The sequence below is a fragment of the Gavia stellata genome, chromosome 5 (genome assembly GCF_030936135.1).
Source record: "Gavia stellata isolate bGavSte3 chromosome 5, bGavSte3.hap2, whole genome shotgun sequence".
NCBI classification, from domain to species: domain Eukaryota; kingdom Metazoa; phylum Chordata; class Aves; order Gaviiformes; family Gaviidae; genus Gavia; species Gavia stellata.
The window spans coordinates 50,731,424-50,751,763 of record NC_082598.1 but is presented as its reverse complement, the minus strand read 5'-3'; the positions used below and the strand labels follow the sequence as shown (position 1 = coordinate 50,751,763).

Below are 20,340 nucleotides of genomic sequence, written 5' to 3'. Positions count from 1 at the left end.
ATCGACTTTGAAATGTCGTTAATTGAAGGTTTGGTTCTGAGCCTCAGCATAGTGTTTTTGGCGGGTTTTTGTTTTGGTTTTTTTTCCCCTAAGTAACAAAGACTGTCTGAGCCAACAGTAGTGCTGTGCCTCCTGTTCTACTAACTGCTAACCTAGTAAAGCTATGAATAATATTTTTTTAAATATATATATAGGCTACCCAGTTTCTCCAGTTGTATGCTTGATTGGTTGCAGAGAAACATCCAAAGTTGGAGGCAACTTGCTAGCCAGTGCAATTGAATGCAGACACATCAGCATGAAACTCGATACAGAGAGGGCTGAATGAATTGTTTGATGCTGCTCACATCCCTCTAATCCATGCGAGCTGCTTACTCAACGAACAGCCAGCTTGAGGCTGGCTGGTATTGGAGCTCGACTGTGCTATGGAGGTGTGGGACATGCAGGCCCTAGAGCTCGGGCTGCCCATCTGTATGCCACTTAGCAGGTTTGGGGATGTTTGCATTGAACCCAGAAAGGAATAAAAAGGTCTTTCTTCATCTTCCTCCCTATTCATCTGCCCCCAGCACAGGAAATAGGCTTGGTTATCAGGAGGAAGATGCTACATCCAGATTCTTAGAGTTCATCCTTGCCGGTCCCACTCTTGGCAATACGTAACAGCTCTTCTGCCCCTTGCAAACCAACACCCTCTCCTGCTCTGGAGGGAGGATGTGAAAGCTTTAGAAAGCTTACTCCAATGAAAGTCAACTGTAGACAAAATAAAAGACAGTCCATTTTAAAATTCCCTCCCTGCCTCAAGCTGTATTCCCTTTCCTCCTATTTCTGTTGTAGAAAGGGAGACTGTTCAAAGCTCGCTAGGGGTGACACTGTTGATGTTGATTTTTATATGGCAGCTGTTGAGATCCTCTGGTGATTAGCAGCAGGAAAAAGCCTTGAGGCAGATAGGCATGACATCAGAACCAGTTAAAGCTTCCCCTCCTAAGAGCTTTACAATCTAAAGTTAGACAAAAGATCTAATGGAAGGACAGTCATAGGATGTGGGTCAGACAGTGCTGAATACAAAGAAAGATGATGATCAGGTTGGTTCTGCTGAGTATTTTGTATGTTTGTTTTCTAACCCTACTGTAACAAAACATTGAAGAAATAGAACCCAACTTCCCCACAACTAGTACTTAGTTGGACAGACCTTTGCTTTCCCACACTAGCTACTGTCTGTTAGGTCTTCCCTTCTCCTGCACTGTCAGTAGTACTGAGATTTTCGGCTTAGCTTGGATCTGAAAGAAAAACAGAAATGAACACTCGAAGTTTGCAACACTCTCAAACTGAGGAAGGAGCACGACATGCAGCTAGGAGGAGTGGAGTTAGGGACAATGTAAGGAAGCAATGTAAGGAAGGCTTGGGGTGGTCATCACAGCACTATTCTGTCTTCTGTAGTTCACACAGCCCTGGCACCTTCATCCCTTCTCAGGTCTGTGGTAACTTCTCCCCAGCACGGTTGCTGGGAGGAGGGGTGGAGGGGAAGGTTAGGGGGTTAAAAAGTTGAAGAACTGCTGGCTTGGGCAGGAAGTTAGGAGGAATAGCAAAGCTGGAAAGTCAGCTTTTGTGAAATCTGTAGTTTAACCTACCCTGGGAAAGTCTCATTTCATTGCAGTATCCAGTCGTTGCAGCTCGCTTCTCTTTTTCTGGGTTATAAACAGTGCATCTGAGGTCCCAGCAACAAGAGTAAGGTTGGGAAACCTCATGTTGTGCCCTATAATGCTAGTCGTGATTACAAGCACGGACTGCTGCCTCTATGGGTCATTTTGTGCTGTGGTCATATACCTAAGTTGGTCATTTAAACCACCTGTCTCACACAGCCACATTACAAGACACCCCACAGCTTGGGTGCTGCTTCATCTGGCACCTGGGACAGGACGTGCAATGACGTACACAAGCACTTGCATTACCAGTTTCAGGGCTAATGCTGCTAACCGCTCATCCTCATGAAATTCCCTTCAAGCCCCTCTGACTAACAGCGATCACAGGCACATGCATTATAGAGTGGAGTATCTGCTGCAGGCTTCATGGATCTCGCTTCTTTTTCCTTTTCAGGTTACCAAAAATGAACGACAGGTGATGAAGCCGTTGTATGACAGGTATCGGCTGGTCAAGCAGATCCTCTCCAGAGCCAACACCATCCCTATCATTGTGAGTAGAACATTCTTTTGGGGGCTATTTCTTTGGTTTCAAGCTGAGGAAACAGGAATCACCACACTTCTGCATACAACACAATCAGTAAGGCCAAGTCCCAACCTCCCTTATCACTCAAAGACCAAGCAAATGAGTGAATCAATGACACACTATATACTGAAGCTGGGCAGAGCTGGTCAAGGGACTCTGGTGCCCGCCCATAAGCCATGGGGCACATCTCACCTTGTGTTGTTTCTCCTCTTTCCATTGGGCTGCTGCTATTTCATCATCTTGTGTTTGGCTACAGCCTCACTTTCCTTTCCTTACCAATCCACTCTGAGCTGTAGGTCTTCCATGCTGCTTGGTTACACAGGATTGTATGTCAGGAACACAGACTTGTGTGGGACCCACAGGAGATAGCAGTCTCCTTGGCTGAGAGAAAGGGCCAACAGTCTCCTAACACTTATTTGTGGTAAAGAGATCCTGCAAGTGGTGGATATTCCCTCATTCAAGGTGGTGCTTTTGTAAGGAGGCACTGCCACCAGCAAGGAATCCAGTGCACCCCTCTGGGGAGCAAGTGCAGTATCTCTAATTTTAGACAACTTGTGTAGGCCACTTTAAAAAAATTACTTGATCTGAAAACCACACACAGAATACTTTTAGCCTGTCTATGGAAAGAGAATTGGTTTATGATGGTTCCTGTTTATGCTGTCTGTCATGTATGATCCTTTACTTTTTTGCTGTTCCCAAGCAGCACTCATGTCCTGGCCACTTTTCATAGACCACCAGTGAAGTGAATGGACTGGCACAGCGTTACTCAGTGCAGTGACCCTGAGAAGTGGGGTTTTTTTCTGCAAATAGTGGGAGGTGGTCCTGCATTAAAAACAAAACAAAAAGCTGTTCCTCCTTGAATATGCAAAGTACTCCCCAAAATGTGTGCTGTGAAGACGGTGCTGGCAATCAGAAGGAAGAAACCGTGTAGCTGTGCACGGGCAGTTTAATGGAAAGCTCTCAAAAGAGAGTTCAGGTCCTGTTTAGATGGAAAACTGAAATTGCACAGTGGCTAGCAGACTAGAGGAAAGACTGGCTTTCCCCAGCCCCTGTAGGGAGAACAGTGAGAGGCTCGTGCAGAAGCAGGATGCATTTGAAAATCCATCTCTACATCATTAGGCACTTCAGTGGGAAATCAGGCTCCTGGAAAGCAAGCCTGGAGAGTCTAGATGGGCTTACACTGTAGCTCTGGAGAGCCAACCAAATGCTGTGTGTGTGTCTGGACCTTGGGCTGGGGATTATTTTCTTGCAGCCTTTAATTTGTAGTTCCTGCCCAGCTAGTATTCCAGCATCCAAGCTTTTTTTCTTAAAAGTGTTTGGCAGGGATGTTCCTTGCTAAGCAGTATCCTGAGAGAAAACAGCCCAAGGTTCACGGGGTTTGCCAGACGTGTTTTTCTTCTTTAAGAACTAGATTTCTCCTGATGGTCCAGCGACGAGCTGAGAGTGAATGTGTGGGTGAGAATGAGCTGAGAGCAGGTGGTGGAGGAGAAAGGGGTTCATAATGTAACATACTTGTTAACACCTGTCACAGGGTTCCCCCTCCAGCAAGCGGAGAAGCCCTTTGCTGCAGCCAATTATCGAGGGCGAAACAGCTTCCTTCTTCAAGGAGATAAAGGTGAAGACCTCCAGCTGCTAACTAATTGCTCAGTTTGCATCAAATTTCCCCTTATACCAATGAAAGAGAATGATCGATTGATATCTTTTTTCCATCAGTGTTGATTTTTTGCAGTGTCCTCCTGAAAAATCAGTAGCTGCTTTAAGCCTCGCCAGTTCTGATCAAATTCTTCCCTTGTTGTAGATAAGACTACAGTATTTCCCTGGCTTTGCATTCTTTCCCATCCTTCTCCTTCCCCCTCCACCCACACATAATATATTTTATTTTGCTTAAAAAAACCCCACAATTACCTTTGTACGTTGCTTTTTTTCTTGCTTTTCTCCTTTCTTTTTAATGACACTAACTTGTTTTGCAGTAGTTTCCTTCACTCCAAAGCTCTGTGGTTTGCACACAGCACCGTGGCAGGAATGAGCTCTCACAAAACTAATACTTGCACGTGGAGCCAACAGGGGCACTTACAGGATCCGTACCTACTCCCATTCACGTGCTTATTTTATCCAGGGCTCTTTGTCACCACCTTGTGAATGGTATTTCTAACCAAGTCACATGAGGATGGAAGTAAGAACAACTCAGTGCTGCTAGTTAACTCTTGGTCAGATTTGGATGGCAGGATTGTTGTATTTCTTTCTCGTGCTGCTGTGGGGTAGTAATTCTTGGTGGTGAAGACTGCTGCGATATTCAGCCTTCTTCCCTTGAAAAGAAGGGAAGTCCAAGGGTTGACCAGGACACGCAGCGTGGAGCTGGGCCCTGACTTGCTTTCGTTACCCTTGCAATGTAAAGGGGAAAAAAGTGCTTTGGCACACTTGGGTCACTTATCCATTATCGAGCCAGAGTTTGGTTGATGGTGTAAATACTGCAGACCTAAACATCCAAGGTGATTTGATTATTAGGCAATTACAGTAGATTGTATATTAATGGACTATGCAAGGCACATACTCATTAAAACCAGATTGGAGACTTAAGATGTTAATCTGCTGTTTGGAGGCTGGTTAATCATCACTGAGCTGTCAGTATTTTCTAGATAACTGCTGGATCAAATCTGTAATAGTGGTCTGGTGAGGGGTATTTTTGTTTTTGTTTTTTTTTTCTTCTAGTGTGTCCTCTGTTTTTCACCTATGCTTGCACCCAGAGTCAAAACTTACAGCTATCAATTATGGTGATCTCTGATGACCAGCATGGCTGGTGCTGCGCCGAGGCAGCATCGCACCAGCTCAGCAGTGTCCTGCAGGGAATACAAACCTTGAGAGGTTTCTGACTGAAGATCAGGGTGACAGCCTTAAGCCCGTTAACACTTACATGCCTATTAACACTTAAATGGGGCCCTGTGAAGCTGCTGTGGCAGCTTTGCACTGAACTACACTCAGAACTAAAGAGAGGAAATTGCCAAAAAGCCCCAAAACTTATTTCCTGCATAGGTCCACTGTGGGCAGAGCACTACCTATCTTGATGGGCCGCTGACACTGTTGGGTTTTTTGATTTTGGGGGTTTTTTTGAAGCATTTGGGAGAGTTGGATGAAAGCTTGAAAGGTGATTTGAGGTGTAGCCTTACCAAACATTTGGGTGCAATATCTTGAATATTGTCTGTGTTGAAGCTTGCTTGCTGGGAGTGCTGATGATGGGATACTCTGGAGATTTTATATTTGTAATTCTGGAAGATTTAAATGCCTCGTGACTGCCTAAAGATCCAAACAGGTGCAAGCCAAATGGATGTAGTCAGTGAAGATCATTCTGGTTTGAGGTGTAAATGCTAGTGCAGGTTTAAAATAAGGTTCCCATGTGACACTTGTTCAAAGCTAAGGCCTTAGATGGCCATTTCCATTCTAGTTCTCGCTAAGAATCTTTTTAATTCGCTCCTTCGTTTTAAACAGCAAAATGCTTTAAGAGGTCCTGTGACAGCCAGATGTAGTGTTTTGGCACTGAGGTCTAAACAAGTGAAATTTCTACACTTTCTTTTCTTCCCATGGGCTTCCATTGGCAGGAGGCTGGCTCCTGAGCTCTGGGCCAGAGTAATCCTTGCTGGCTTGGGCGGCGCGCTGGTGCCCTGGAGTGAAGCAAGTGAGACAGGCTCATGGACGTCTCTGGGGAAGAGACTGCTGCCAGATTTACAGATTCGAGTTTCATCTTGCATCTGTCCTCAGGAGCAGTTTGTCACTTTGCTTATGAAAATTTTCCCTTTCCTTTCTCTCCAGAAGGGGAATCCAGAAGCAACTTGCTCTCCCAGAAAAGGGCATGGGACATCCTCCTTTGGTGCCAGAGAGATTCCCCTAAAATAAAGTGTACCAGTTTTACTGCTTAGATTGACTTAGCGAATTCTCCCTCCATGCCGCAGCAGGATTGACATTCTCCTGCTTCAGTCTTATTGCCCTTACCTGGCAGGGCAGGACCAGGACTGCGTGCTTGGGGACTGGTAAATGGAAGTGAGTGATGGTCTCCCATCCCCAGCCCAGCCTGAAGTTGTTTGCAGGGTTTGAGGACAATACGTGACTGCTGTTTTATGACTTCTGTTTAAGGTATATAATTTACATCTGGAGAAATGGTCTAATCATATGCTAAATATTGATTTAACTTTCACAAGTTCCCTGCAGATTTTCTGGAGACATTTTCAAACTTCTCTGTATCTTTTATTATTATTATTACTCAAAACTTCTCTCCAGCTAATCTTTTTTTCATCCTCAAGCCTTCATCTTGGTTGTAATTCTGAGCCTGTGGCTTTGCATTGCGTTTTCATGGCCTAGAGCTTTAACATGAAAAGAAAACTCTGGGCAAACTCTGATTTCATGTAAATGTATGCATTTATAAATCATTGACTTTGAGGATTTAATAGGACTCTGCCAGGTCCTAGTGTTACTTTCTCCCTTTTGCTTGAAATGTGGGAGCAATCTCTTAGGAATAATTGAACTATTCACAAGGAATCCCATGAAAAAAAGTAAAGAAAATGGCTTCTTTTGATCCCCGTACAACAATACACTTTTGCACCTTGAAGACTTCAGTGATATTAGCCCTCAAAAGCTTTTAAAGATAAGCATGTGCTTAGATCCTTCCTGACTAGAGTTACACGGTTGTAAAATAAATATATATACACATACATACATATTTAAGAGACTTACTGTACATGCTGACATTTATTACCTTCCTCTAATGCTCATGCCTCATTCCTTATTTTAAGGTTGAAATTTGCCTTCTAGAAACGTCTCTGTAAGTAAGAGAAAACTAGGCCCTGTTCCCTGAAAATCCACATGATTTCTGGACAGTGTCACAGGACAAGCCCTACAGTTGAGAACGCTATGAATTAGCAAGTACCAAGTGCAGCAGAGAATTCCAAATCTTGTGCCCATAAATTTTATGAAAAATTTGAACACAACCAATTCATCAGTGTATTTCGGGGAAATTGCACTCGGCAGAATGTTTTCACTCCAATTTTTAGTGTATTCCAGCTAAATGATACAGAGCTGATGTCGGGAACACAATAGTAACAGCAGTCCTTTTACAGTCGATTATATCCCACATTTGGGCCATTGAAAGACTGATCCGAGCTCATTGATATCACTGTAAAAGCATTTCAGGTCTTGAATTCAGCCATTAGAGAGAGCTGTTGAGCTGCATCTATAGAGGGAATATTTGCATTTTAACCTGGCAATCTGTATGCTGCCAGGTATATTTCTAGGGAAATGTAGAAGATGGCAGGTATGCTTTACACAGTGTGCGTAATGGCTGTAAGTGTTTTTATTTACATCGGAATACATAAATCAAAGCGACAGGTTGCTAAGAACCCGAGGTATTTTTTCACTCAGTTTTGTTGCCTTAGATCTCATTAACCAATCTCAGTTGGTGGTCGCAGTTTCTCTGACATGCTTTGAGTATAGGGCGTCTTACTGGTGGTCTTCTGGTGTCCTGTATTGCTTAGCAATTAAAGTGCTTGCTCTGCCTATCCACTTTTCGTACTTGTTCCCCAGTGCATGCGGTGAAAGGATGTACCTGTTTCTGAGAAGGGAAGCAGTAACCTATTCTGTTACGGGGGGTGTTCTGTCCCTCTCTGTAGGAGGAAGAGGAGGGGTCCGAGGAGGACAGCAATGTGAAGCCAGATTTCACAATTACCATGAAAACAGATTTCAGTGTGCGTAGCTTCTTGGATCAACTAGAAGATGATGCTGACGGCTTTGTTTCCCCGGTGGATGATAAGATGCCATCTAGGAGCAATCAGGATATGGGGCTTTCAAATCTCCATGAAGCATCCATGTATGTTGAATTCACAGGCAACTTTAAAAAGTTGTTTCTTGCTAAGATAGCATTTTATTTGTCAGAAAAGTGTCCAGATTTTTTTTTTCCATTTGTGATCTGAGTCAGAAGTTTTTGTGCTTTATTTTTAAATGCAATAGACCCTCATATGAAAGGGTTTGGGAAGAAATTACCCTGTCCTGATACTGATATTTGATTTCTGCATCTTTGGATTCTAGCACTAAATTGTAGCTCCACTTCGCCAGTGGCAAACCTTTATCATGAAAACAACCCTGTACTCTACAAGGTTTTTCAGGTTTTGGAGAGGTCAAGTTGAACTAGCTTTGCTAGTTTCAAGCACCTAGGTCTGATGCAAACGCACGTAGGTTGTAGCCTTAAGTGTTGTGATCGTTGAATCTTGATCCTGTAAAAATCAGCAAAACCAGACCCATCTTCAGCAAGTAAGTTTCATAGAAGTTAGTGGTGAATTGTGAAAAGCACACTTGACCTCCTTAGAGGCTTCACCTTAAGTGTGTGATTGTTTTGCTGAACTAAATTGAGAGAGCTTTTTGTTGCAAGTAACATCAGGTTGCCAGAGCTGCTTGCAGAAGCAGCTCCATAGCTTGGCATACATTCAACCATACATTTGTAGATTTACTGTACACTTCCTGTTGTAATTGTGTACATGTGTATAAGATAATCTTGTTTATATTTAAACCCAACAGCCCTGAACTTTTAGAGCAGCTCCAAGAAGTCAGGGAAGAGAAAAAGCGAATCAGAAAAAAATTGAGAGACTTTGAAGATAATTTTTTCCGACAGAATGGAAGGTAATAATTTCTCAGCTGTCTCTTTGTCCTTCAGCTACTTTTAATCTGTTTGGCATCTACAAAGACCTCTAAATATGGAAAGTTACCCAAATTCACTATTACATATTTCTTCATCATCATCAGTGTTTAATCCATATTCATTACAGTTGCCCATTAAAATGAATTACTTCCCCCCCCCCCCCAAAAAAAAAAAAAAAAAAAGGCACTTCAGGGACCACAGCCTCCTTGAAAACTTTGTCTTAGGAGAAGCAGTGGGAAGCAAAAGTACAGATTGTGAAAATCCAGCTGCCTCTAGTACAGCTGACAGGAATGATGGAAGAGTTTCTCAATGATAGAATAACTGGGTTTTTTCCTGATGATGTGTATTTAGATTTCTGTCCTATTCTTGTCCGAGAGGTATTTAGACACTAGTTTAACAAGTATTTCTGCTTTAGTGTAGCTGAGTTTATCGTTTTCAGAAAATGTCTCTCATTAATGAGCTGATAGAATGTTTTCAAATACTCAGATTATCTTGTTAGTTTCTTGCCACCAGCCATCATCCTTAGAGGTTCTTGTAAAATCACTGAAAACTTAAGTTTCATGTAAGCTAACAGAAATCTGGTCAGGTATCATATTCCTTTTCACAAGTGTGCCTGTTCGTGTAAGTGATGTGGTGCCAAACCAGGAGAAGCTGTATTTTATTTTGCCATGCTAGCAGGCTGACATTCACATGGCTCCTGAAATGTTTTTCAACTCTTGTGTAGAAGCTGGCAATTTCAAAGTAGGGCATGCTTCAAATAAGGTTTTGCATTTGGAACCATGGGATCGTGTTCAGCCCCAATATGCAAGCATCCCACACTTTGTTGGAGCACTTCGTTTGCCCCTCTTGTTTTTGGTTGGGGTTTTTTTTTTCTTCTCAAAGGATAAAAGGTTTGGGTTTGTTCCCTGATGGGAAGTGAAGGAGAGGAGCTGCTTTGTAGGTCTTGTTGGGGGATGGAGGGAGGCTGCTGAGAGAAAGCGTCCTGTTACAGAAATCCTCATGATCTGCTTTCACTCCCACTAGGAACGTGCAGAAAGAAGACCGCACTCCTATGGCTGAAGAATACAATGAATACAAGCAGATTAAGGCCAAGCTGAGGCTGCTGGAGGTCCTGATCAGTAAAAGAGATATTAGCTCCAGGATCATGTAAAGGAGGGGATTGTTTTTGCCAGTAAACAAAGAGGAGGGAGCACCAAATGGACAAATGCATGAAGTGGATGCAGCGGGAGCCTGGCTGGGGAGAGCTGAGGAGCTCCCTGGGAACTGAAGGGCCATTCCCAGAGGCGGGAGGGGGAGGAAAGGTGGCTTTCCATCACTCTCTACACTTGCTGTTGCCTGCTCTTTCTCCAGGCCTGATGCCCAAAACGGAGTTTGCCAGTGTAGGAGATATGATGCTGCACTCAGTGACTTCACTGAAGGGATCCTTCTGTTTTGATTTGCTTACAGATCCTGTAATATTTAGAATATCAAAGCCAGCCGTGCTGTTCTTTTTTCCCAGGATATCATAGCAAGAGGCAAAGTAGGATGAATAGTGATTAAATCATCAAATAGCTTCTACTTTAGTTTAGCAGACAAGTGCCCTGACTGATCTCATGTGAAGGCACAGGTCAGATAGCGCCAAGACTGTTCTCTTGAGGCTACAGTAAAGATTTGCTCAGACTTTTGACCTGACTGCTGGGACTCCAGCACCTTCTGTTGCTCTAGATAAATGCTGTAAGAATCTCCCGGTCATCACCCAGAGCTGGTGTGAGTTACAGTTTTGCCTAGGCTTGAGTTGGGTTTTCTTCCACTTTTTTGATGGCCAGTTTGACTGAAGTAGAAGAAAGTATTTGCATCTGCTTGGGATAGCAAAGCAAATGATCCGTGCAGCAAGGTTCTTGTCAGCTTGTTCCACTTGGAAGGTGATACTGTAACATTATGGCCATGTTTAGGCAACGGGGAGGAAAAGAGGTTTTAAAAGCTTTCACACAGAATCCCTTGGGATTTTGGTAGCTGATTGGTTGAATGTCTGGTGTCAAGTATCTGGAAGATACCTGGAAGACCCACCCCATTAGTATGTGTGCTTCATCATCTGATACAGATGTAAGAGTCCAAGCTGAACAGTCCATGTGAGGGTCATACATACTCGCTTTATGTTCACCGTCAATCAGACTATGTGGGCTGCAGCAATGACACTGTGATTGTGGCAACAGAGGATGATCTTTTCGTCCTGGTCTGTATTGGTGGTATACCAGTGCAGAGGATACTGCAGGGAACTGAAAGCTTAGAGCCATGCTCTGCTTATAGAAAGGGCCCGTGTCTCAGGTGCAGGTTTTGGAAATTCAGCGTTTTCAAATTTGTTTATTACTTTCAGAATAGAAAGTCCTGGGACACCTGATTCAGGTGCTGGTGTCAGACACGTTCTGCCTAAAGGAGTGAAAGGCAGCAAGTTCAGGAACGCACCAAGTAGCTGAGGGCTCACAGTTCTGCAGTCCCAGGCCCCCTGGGCTCACCCTCTCACTCCAGAGGCTTGTGTGCACCAACTAGCTCTGCCCCGAGCCAGGGCTCGACCCTGATGTCCCAGGGAGAGCATTTCTGTAATGTTTTCTTTTGCATTGATCCTCCAGGGAGCTAATGTGCAGAAGCCAAATGGCTGAGATCAAATGCAGTGCCAGTCGACACAGCCAGGCCTCATGCAAGTCACGCCAGAGGCAAGAAGAGGACCCCCAGAACAACTTCTCCCCTTCTTCCTTGATATGGACAAGTGGGCTCACAAATAGATGTATTTGGGTTGTGGTACTTGGGCTTACCCACTTGCTGTATGTGCTGTGTTAATTCTTGCCAAAACTGATGCTGAGGGTGTTTTGGTCTCTTCAGGATCCCATAAACACTTCAAAAGGCAACCTTCTCCCAGTGGGTTTGCACATGCCCATTACTCGTCTGGATGGGTAAGGCAGTGACGCGCATTAGGTAGTGAAAGCACTTAGGAGGGGGACTCCCAGGTTGTTTGGGTTTTTTTTTACTGATTACAGAATTGCCCTTTCTATACAAAATCAGTGAAGACTGAATTTCGTATTTCCAAAAAGAGTCTGGAGGACTTGCATGCTGATCTGGGGCTTGGCTTTTGAGAGATGCTTTTGTTTCCATCACTTGAGAGATGTGGGGCTCTGCCTCTGCAAAACTGTTCTTCTGAGTGTGTTAACTGGGCTGACAGATGGGCTCAAAAACTGCTTTTGAAGATGTTTGATTGGAAGGGAAGCCTGACCAGGGTAAACCCCTGTCTGAGCACAGGGCAGCCCAGGAAACCAGAGCTGTGCCTTTGTCCTTCAGCCTGCTCTTACGGGCTCGTCTTCTCGGAGTCCGTAGTCAGCTCTCCCTAGTTATTTTAGGTACAGCAGCTGGCTGTGGTGGCATGCTACTAGTAGAAGTGTGGGATGAGAAAGGATGCTGGGTTAGGAAAAAGTCCTTAGCAGTGGCTCCATTTGATATTGTTCGAACCCAGTCCAGCAAAGCAAAAGCATCCGTGGTGAGCCTGTGCCTCAAGCTGGTGTGTATTTGGGATTTTGTTGAATTACAATGGACTAAAGCTTGGGCGCTTTGCTGAATCTGGGCCTGGCCATCTTTCTTTATACGGACAAGAGAAGCAGTTTCTGCCCTTTCTTCATAGTTGTACATTTTTGCTATGGGCCAAGGCTTCCCAGGAGTATGTTTTCTCTGCTTATTTTTAAAAGCCTGTTTGCACTGTGTACTGATAAATTATCTGTTTTGCTGGGTTTTGCCCCTGACAAATGTTGATAAATGATATGTAGGGAACAGTCCATTTTATTTTTAAACTGATGAGATTGTAGCATTTTCTGATGCTTAGTTACCGCTGTTTACATGGTATATTGCTAGAATTTCAGATAGTTTATATGAAATGTAAGTACAATTATGCACTTTAGAGAGTTTATATTTTTTGAACTTTGAAAGCTAAAAGAAGTAACAAAACCTGTTAACTGAGATTGTACATTAAAAGAAAAAAAACATGCCTAGCCATCTCTCTTTTTAAACTGTTCTTTTCAAGTCTTTCCCCATGGCAGGAAAAAAAAAACAAAACACAAAACCCAAACAAACCATCATCCGCCTAGTTGCAAAGGGAACTGCTAGGAAAGACTATTGTAGAGAAGTGAACTGTAAAATTCCAGTCCTGGAAAGACATGTACAAATGCTCAACTTTCTGTCCTGGGTTTGCAGCTGCTGTGACTCCCCTCTCCCAAGCCTGCACAGGAGGAGGGCTCCAAGACCTGAGCACTAAAATGTTGTCTTTGTATCTCCCACAGATGATTTGACTTCCCACTAACCACAAATAGCCAGAAATGCTGTTTGCCCTGCCACACTCCTCTCAGTCAATCCGAGCAACATCTGTGCATTTTGTTTGATGATTTGTCTATGCCAACATCAATGACTATTGACTGGAGAACATTAAATACAAGACTGTGTTTTTAAAAGGTGTGAAGTACTGTACAAAAGTCTACTTTATGTGATATAAATAAGGTGTTAGTATAAGACAACCTGTTTCCATGTCACTAGAACAAACTGTCTGCTGTAGAATGGCAGTACAGTCTGTTGGGCTTCCCATCCACTGGGGCCATTTCAGACACGCATGTCTGTGTGTTACCACATTGTGGTATAATAAATCTTTGCAGTTTATTTAAATGAGTATGATGAATGGGTTGTGGACAAAGTAAGATTGCAAGCATTAAAGATAGAGGAAAATCTTGTCATTCTTACAAGGTGCATTTGGTTTTATTCTGTTTACTCCTGAGTAAACAGTCAAATAATGGATGTTTATGTTAAAGGCAGTGAAATTAAAGCATCTTACCTTTTAATCATTTTGCTAAGACATCAGTTGTTATTCCTGGTATGTGCAAGTTTCAGAGGGTAAGTAAGTAAGTGCTGCCTGACATCCTCCAGCCTGAGGTGCTTCCTGAGTCCTCTTTGGAGATGTTTGCGAATCGCTGACTGACCAGCACTTTAAACAAGCTGCTGAGGCAAGAGCCAGGCTGTAGCCTGCAACTCTCCCCACAGTGCCCAGCAGCGACGCTCCCCCTGTTTGTGCGGCTGTGCCAGCCGCTGGCCCAGCGAGCAGGGCTGTGGCCCTTGACGCTGGTGGCCCTTGCTGGCTGCTGGCAACTGTGGAGAAGCACTGCTGTCAGGGGCTTTTTTTAATACAGTTTTTATAATTGTGTGTGTGTGTGTGTGTATATACAAATACATATATGCACATGGTACCTCATCATTAATCCTACCTAGATGCTGTGTGTTTACCCACACAGCTAAAGGGAAGAGGGCAGTGCCCTTCCTTCATAAGCTCAGGAAAGTTGAAGCCATAAGCCCGGGTTATGGAAACCCTGTATTAAGCCAATAAATTAACTGTATTTGCATACACTTAACGCTATCCCATGGTGCTGGGGAGGCAGGTGAGCCACATGAGGTCATGTCATTGCCAGCTGAATCCCCAGGATGCAGCTGCCAAGCAGGTGCTGAGCACCCCCTCCCCAGGCCTGTTTTGGGGGTGAGGTGGTGGGGGTTCCTTGAGCAAACAGGGTAACCGACCCCAGCCCCGGAGGGAGCCTCTCAGCTGCCAAACTGCACCCTGGCCACAGACAGACAGGCGGGCACACACACACCCCCCACCCCACCCAACACACACACACGCACCGCACACCCCACCCCACAAAACACACACACCCCCCACAAAACACACACACCACACACACACGCACCAAACACACACACCCCCCCAAACACACACAAAACACTCACTCACTCTCCCTCTGCAAGTATTGCTGCCACAGCTCCTGCATGCACAGGCCCCTTTTAATTATTTACTTGCCATTAATTAACAAAGAAACAGCTCTGAGGCTGGTCTGATACAGAGGGGCCCTGGGGTACTGGCAGGGCTGCCCCAGCCTCGCTGCCTCCAGCACCCAGCTGAGGCCGTATGTGCCTCAGGGTGCTCAGACCACAGGGGACATGGGGACAGTGTCCCAGGGGTCCTGCCTACACCTGCAGGGCTGTGGGGTCAGGCAGGAGTGGCCACAGGCTGGAGAAGCCTTGGTGGCCTTCAGTGCGGTGAGGAAAGGCACCACTGCACACCCTGCTGCCTGCAAGGTGGGAGGAAAAGAGGAGAAACACCAGGGATGTGGGGATGAAGGGATAGGGATGGATAGACTCAGGTCTGGCCTCAATTCCCAGCTCTTCCACAGAGGACTTGCCTGACTTTGGCTGAGCCAGGACAGGCAGATAAACCACTCCTGCTCCATCTGTGGAGACAGCATTCCCCTGGGGCTGGGGCTGTGCCCTGCCTTGCTCTGATTTAGCAACCAGCACACCAGGCCAGCCCCGGGTGAGGAAGGGGAAGGGCAGCATTTGATTGAAGCAAGGGACTAGAGGACAGGCTGGGGTGCTCACCAGCAGCGGGGCCAAGGTAGAGATGAGCAGCGCCCTTCTTCCAGATGCTCGGAGGTACGGCGAGACCAGCGGGTGAGGCAGAGCCAGTGCCTGGAGCAACCCCTCCTGTGCTTCCTGACACAAAGGCAGCTGCTCAGTCAGAATTAAACATCAAATTTATTGCATAATACTGTACTATGTACACGCACATCGAAAATAAACATTTGATATAATTGTATATTTGTCTTCAATGCTGCATTAGAAAGAGGCTGGAGAGCTCTCAGTGTAGCCCACAGCTTGTCTTAAAAAAAACCCAGAAGCCTAAAACCTTTTGTTACGAGGTGCAAAGTTCAATACTGTATATTGAACGTGGTGCATAAATACTATGTCCTAATAACAAGTCAATGTCAAAACCACCCTTGGCTTAAAATGAGATTTACATCAAGACCTGAAAAATGGGGGGTATCATTCAAACTTCATTTAATGGGGGGGATGAGGCAGGGGGAAAGAGGATAAAGGCTCTCCCATCTTACAGGATAGATTTAGGTACTGATTCTTCCTACTCAAGTCCTAATGCACATTGCCAGTCTAATTCATACAGATTGTCCTTTAGGGCCGCCCAGCAAAACAGCTGTCAAGTGAAAGGGCTCCTCTCAAACAGCAAAATAAAGTAACCCTAACTGCAAAAATAAAGCCAATCTCCAAACAGCAGGTTATCACTCAAATGTGGATCTCATGCTTACTTCTTTTCTCTGACCTGATGAGACTGGAGACCTTATACACATCTTACACACTCACACGCACCCGCAAGCGCACATTCACACACGCATGATGCCTCCAGAGAAAGGCGGCAGTGGTAAAAGCAGCCACCTCGCCTTGTATTGGAATAACAAGTCTGTTCAGATGGAAAAACAGGGCTCGGCAAAGCCCACCCATCTAACTTGTAGACTTGCCAATATAGAAACACAACACAAGAGAGATGCAATTTGAGAAACCCCTTATTATAGGTAGGGTTTGTCCTTCCATAAGCCTGAACACAAACCCTGCTCCAGAGGAGTCTGAGGCTTCTTTAAGACGACACTGCTTGGAAACAAAATTCCAGACACGTGAGGAAAAACAAGCCAACCCCCGCAAACCATCGTATTCTCCAGGAGACATCCTGGTGCAAAAAAGATAGCGCATCATTAATACGCTGTCCTGGGCGTCACAAATGACATCCCAGCCCAGTACCATCGTCCAAGAACCAAAGGGCAGAGGGAGTATTTCCATTCAAAGCAAGCAAGAACCAGCTTGCATTTAAAAAGGGAGGGGAAAAAGGATGGGGGGAAAAAATCACAGCTTTTCAAAAAGGAGATCACTATTTCATCCTCAGTTTCCACCATAGCCTAAATGCAAGGAACATCAAAGTGTTCAAAGTGGACTAAAAGCAGAGGTAAAAGTGTGTGTGTGTGTGTAGGGGCAATAAAAGCAAACTACAAGGTATTGCCAGGAGGGGCAGTGGTGTCAAGTTGGAGGGGGAACAACAAAAATGCCCGCTGAACTGATTTTGTTCAGTAGATGAGAAAATTCAAAGCAATAGCCTTCTCCCTACTGAAGCCCCACAAAATGCTGGCAGCATCAGGCTGAGACTGCATTATCTCAATCTATTATTAATTATATCTTCCCCCAAAATGTTCTGATCCATTCCTTTACAAAAATAAAGCCAAGCCCATGGTTTTCTTCCTCCATACCCAAATGTCTGTGCCTCTTCCACACTGGTCAAGCTAAGCTAAAGCCCTCGTAGTGATCGATGGCTTGCACCAGCCGGGCGCTGAGGATCTCCTTGCTGCTGTACTTGGGCAGGTCCAGGAGATTGTAGCAGGTATGCGCCACAGGCAGGTACTGCTCCCCGCTGGCTGTGGACTGGATAACGATGCGCAGGCTGGACATGCCGTAGATGGGAATGCGGTCGCTGCCGGTCAGAAACACTAGGAGAAGCAGAGGGAAGGTTGGACAGTCCAGGCAGGCAACCTCATGCCAAGGGTGGCACCTGAAGGCAAACTCCATCCCCACCCACATGGCAAGATCCTGCCTGGAGGGGACAAAATGCTGACTAAACTCCATGCAGGGCATGGCTGGCAGGAAGCAAGGCCATTGCTAGGTGCACAAATGAGTAAATAAAGCAGCCCACAGCTCCCCCTTCCCTTAAAAGCTCCCTCTTATGGGGGTTACCCACAAAAGCCTCTGCTGTGAACCAGGACTCCTGGGACCCTCTCTACACAGCTGCTAACTTCAGCATGCAGGTTTTGGCCAAGCCATTTTTCCAACTCAAACATGCAGGACAACTAACTGACTGCTTCTGGGGCGGGGCGGGGGGGAGGCAGTGAAAAACCCTCACATAAAAATACTGGCCTTTACCCTTCCAGCAGTCACAGAATCACAGAGTGGCTGAGGTTGAAGGGACTTCTAGAGGTCCTCTGGGCCAACCCCCCTGCCCAGGACTGTGTCCAGATTTTGAGTATCTCCAAGGGTGGAGACTCCACAACCTCTCTGGGCAACTGTGCCCAGTACTTGGTCACCCTCACAGGGAAAACGCATTTCCTGATGTTCAGAAGGAACACGCTGTGTTTTAGGTTGTGTCCATTGCCTCTGGTCCTTTCACTGGGCACCACCGAAAGGAGCCTGGCTACGTCCTCTTTGCACCCTCCCTTCAAGTATTTATATACACTGATGGAAGTTCCCTGTGAGCCTTCTCTTCTCCAGGCTAAACAGCTCCAGGTCTCGCAGTCTTTCCTCATAAGAGAGATGCTCTAGTCCCCCAGTCATCTTCGCAGCCCTCCACTGGTCTCTCTCCAGTTTGTCCATGTCTCTCTTGTACACTGGGGAGCCCAGAACTGGTCACAGCACTCCAGGTAGAGGGGAAAGATCACCCACCTCAACCTGCTGGCAACACCCCTTGTAATGGAGCCCAGGATACCATTTGCCTTCTTTGCAGCAGGGGCACATTGTTGGCTCATGCTCAACTTGGTGTCCACCAGGACTCCCAAGGGAGCAGAAGTTGCTGGCTGTAGCAACAAACTCCGAACCACCTGCCCTTAAAACCATGTATTTCTCCTCATCTCCCCTTTTGTCCCCAGAAAAAGTGACCCACACACAGCAGCTCAGATCTGTGAGTGGGTGGGACACTTGAAGGAACATACACATGGACATGCACTTCTCAAGGCCACTTCTGCAGAGGATTTCCTCTCCTTCTCAGCACACCACCCACCATACTAGCACAAGGAGGCCACCATCAGGAGGGGAAGGACCTGCTATCCAGTCACACCGATACATGGTCTCATTTTCCTGTCGCATTATACACCAGCTTCTCCACTCAGCTGTCACCCTACAACTGCCCCATTGCCCTTAAGAAGAGTGCTGCAATGCCTGAAGGCTCAGCTTGCAGAAGAAGGAACCAGATTAAGTACAGGCAACCAGGGACTGCTATGAATTCACCTCCTGGCAATGCGAACGGATGGATACTGCACTCCCTTGTGAGAGACTGCATTGGATCTTGCACTGCAGATATCACCCAGTGATTTGGAGGGTAAAAACGAACACAAAAGAAAAAGCCAAGGGAGGGAGGAAACAGATTATCTGACTAGCAGATAACTCAGGGGATCATCTTCTAGCACTGAATGCAATGTGCCATAACCCTGGAGCTCTGCAGACACTCCCACCTCAGTCTTCAATTTCAGGAGACATTCTGCACCACTGCAAGATACTTACAGAGAAATTTCTTCTTCTTTTCCAAGGGAAATGCATGAAAGGTTTCCCAAAACATTCTCACAGTCGGGTGTGTCGCAGTGTAGTCTCCCTTATAGACAGCGCTCTGTTAAAAAACAAAAAGGCACATCATTTCATCCGGCAATAGAAAGCAAAGACTAAGCAGAAACTAGGCCTGATCTCTTCCAGTATCTGACATCAGATCAGTGCCTGAGAGTTATGAAATGAAGCACAGGATGGATCATGGGCAACAGCATGGCTCAAAGACCCAGCAAAGGGTTGTCCTAGCAATATGTGGAAGGCAGGTATTAGGCTTCTAGCACTTCAGGTAATTAATTACATGTGTCATGAGGAATCCTGGAGTACCTGTTCACAGGCTGGAGTCCTGAACAGGACCATGCGTTCTGCATTGCAAAGCCACTTTCACTGCTGAGGCTGAGACAGAACAAGTAACTTGCTGATCTATGCATTTTGAAAGGATACAACTCCTACTTTGCATCCAGGCTTCCCTTTGAACTCTTGGCTGTGTACTTTTTGTCCTTGTACAGTGGAGTTGAGTTTTACTGTAGGTGAAGACCCTGACTTTGTCTCTTCCCTTCAGTCTTAGGTATTATCCCTAAAAACAGCAGATGGAAGACCTTCTCCCCTGTCCTTTCTCATCCTGAATTTCCTCCTTGAGCTGTATCAGTAGCAGGACAGCCCCATAAGAAACTTTTCATGTGAATGATAGCAAGGTGTACAAGGAGCATAAAAGAAGACATCCATGGCTCACCACATGTCATGTCCCAGGCTAGTGTCCACCTCATACAACTGCGCAATCCCAGTACTTGTGAGAAAGAAGAAAAATACAAGAGGGAAGCTTTACCTCCTCCAGTTCTTCCCAGTTGTAGTTACTGTTTCCAACTATCATGGCCCTGAGCTCTGTGGGCTGGAAGAGTTCCAGGACTTTCCCACCACACACTTTCAGAAAGCCGGTGGAAAAGGCCGTGTACCACTCATGGATGGAGAGGTTGAAGATGTAATTTACGTAGGCTTCAACAAATTCTTCCCTAGTGCATTGAGAAAGAGCAGGCAAAGGAAATCACTTTTAATCATATGCCTGAGCAGCAACACTGCTAAGTTTTCCTGTTTCTGCCTGTATCTTGCAAACATGAGCCTCCAACAGGTCTGACGCACTGCCCTCCTCTCACTAAGCTGAGTCACTGCAACATGGACAATGTATTAGGCAGCAAGTACCACCATGTGTCTGCTTGCTCCCCAGCACTGGCAGCATGGGAGGTCCCCCAGCCATC

The 20,340-nt window shown here is 45.6% G+C and overlaps 2 protein-coding genes across 3 annotated transcripts in view; one reads left to right on the top strand and one right to left on the bottom strand.

Moving 5' to 3' along the window:
- The window catches only part of FAM13A (family with sequence similarity 13 member A), a 132,291-nt gene extending 118,620 nt beyond the window's left edge, over positions 1-13,671 (top strand). Inside the window, exons 19-23 of the mRNA XM_059817530.1 lie at positions 2,089-2,184; positions 3,749-3,832; positions 7,872-8,068; positions 8,773-8,874; positions 9,917-13,671. Coding sequence (XP_059673513.1) covers positions 2,089-2,184; positions 3,749-3,832; positions 7,872-8,068; positions 8,773-8,874; positions 9,917-10,043 — 606 coding nt within the window. The 3' untranslated portion in view covers positions 10,044-13,671. The remainder of the gene's footprint in view (positions 1-2,088; positions 2,185-3,748; positions 3,833-7,871; positions 8,069-8,772; positions 8,875-9,916) is intronic.
- A 1,843-nt stretch (positions 13,672-15,514) lies between these two features.
- The window catches only part of HERC3 (HECT and RLD domain containing E3 ubiquitin protein ligase 3), a 48,157-nt gene continuing 43,331 nt past the window's right edge, over positions 15,515-20,340 (bottom strand). For both annotated transcript variants that reach the window (XM_059817528.1, XM_059817529.1), the window contains 3 exons: positions 19,914-20,097; positions 19,052-19,154; positions 15,515-17,271 (listed from right to left, as the gene is read on the bottom strand). In XM_059817528.1, the coding sequence (XP_059673511.1) occupies positions 17,063-17,271; positions 19,052-19,154; positions 19,914-20,097 (496 nt within the window). In that variant the 3' untranslated portion in view covers positions 15,515-17,062. The remainder of the gene's footprint in view (positions 17,272-19,051; positions 19,155-19,913; positions 20,098-20,340) is intronic.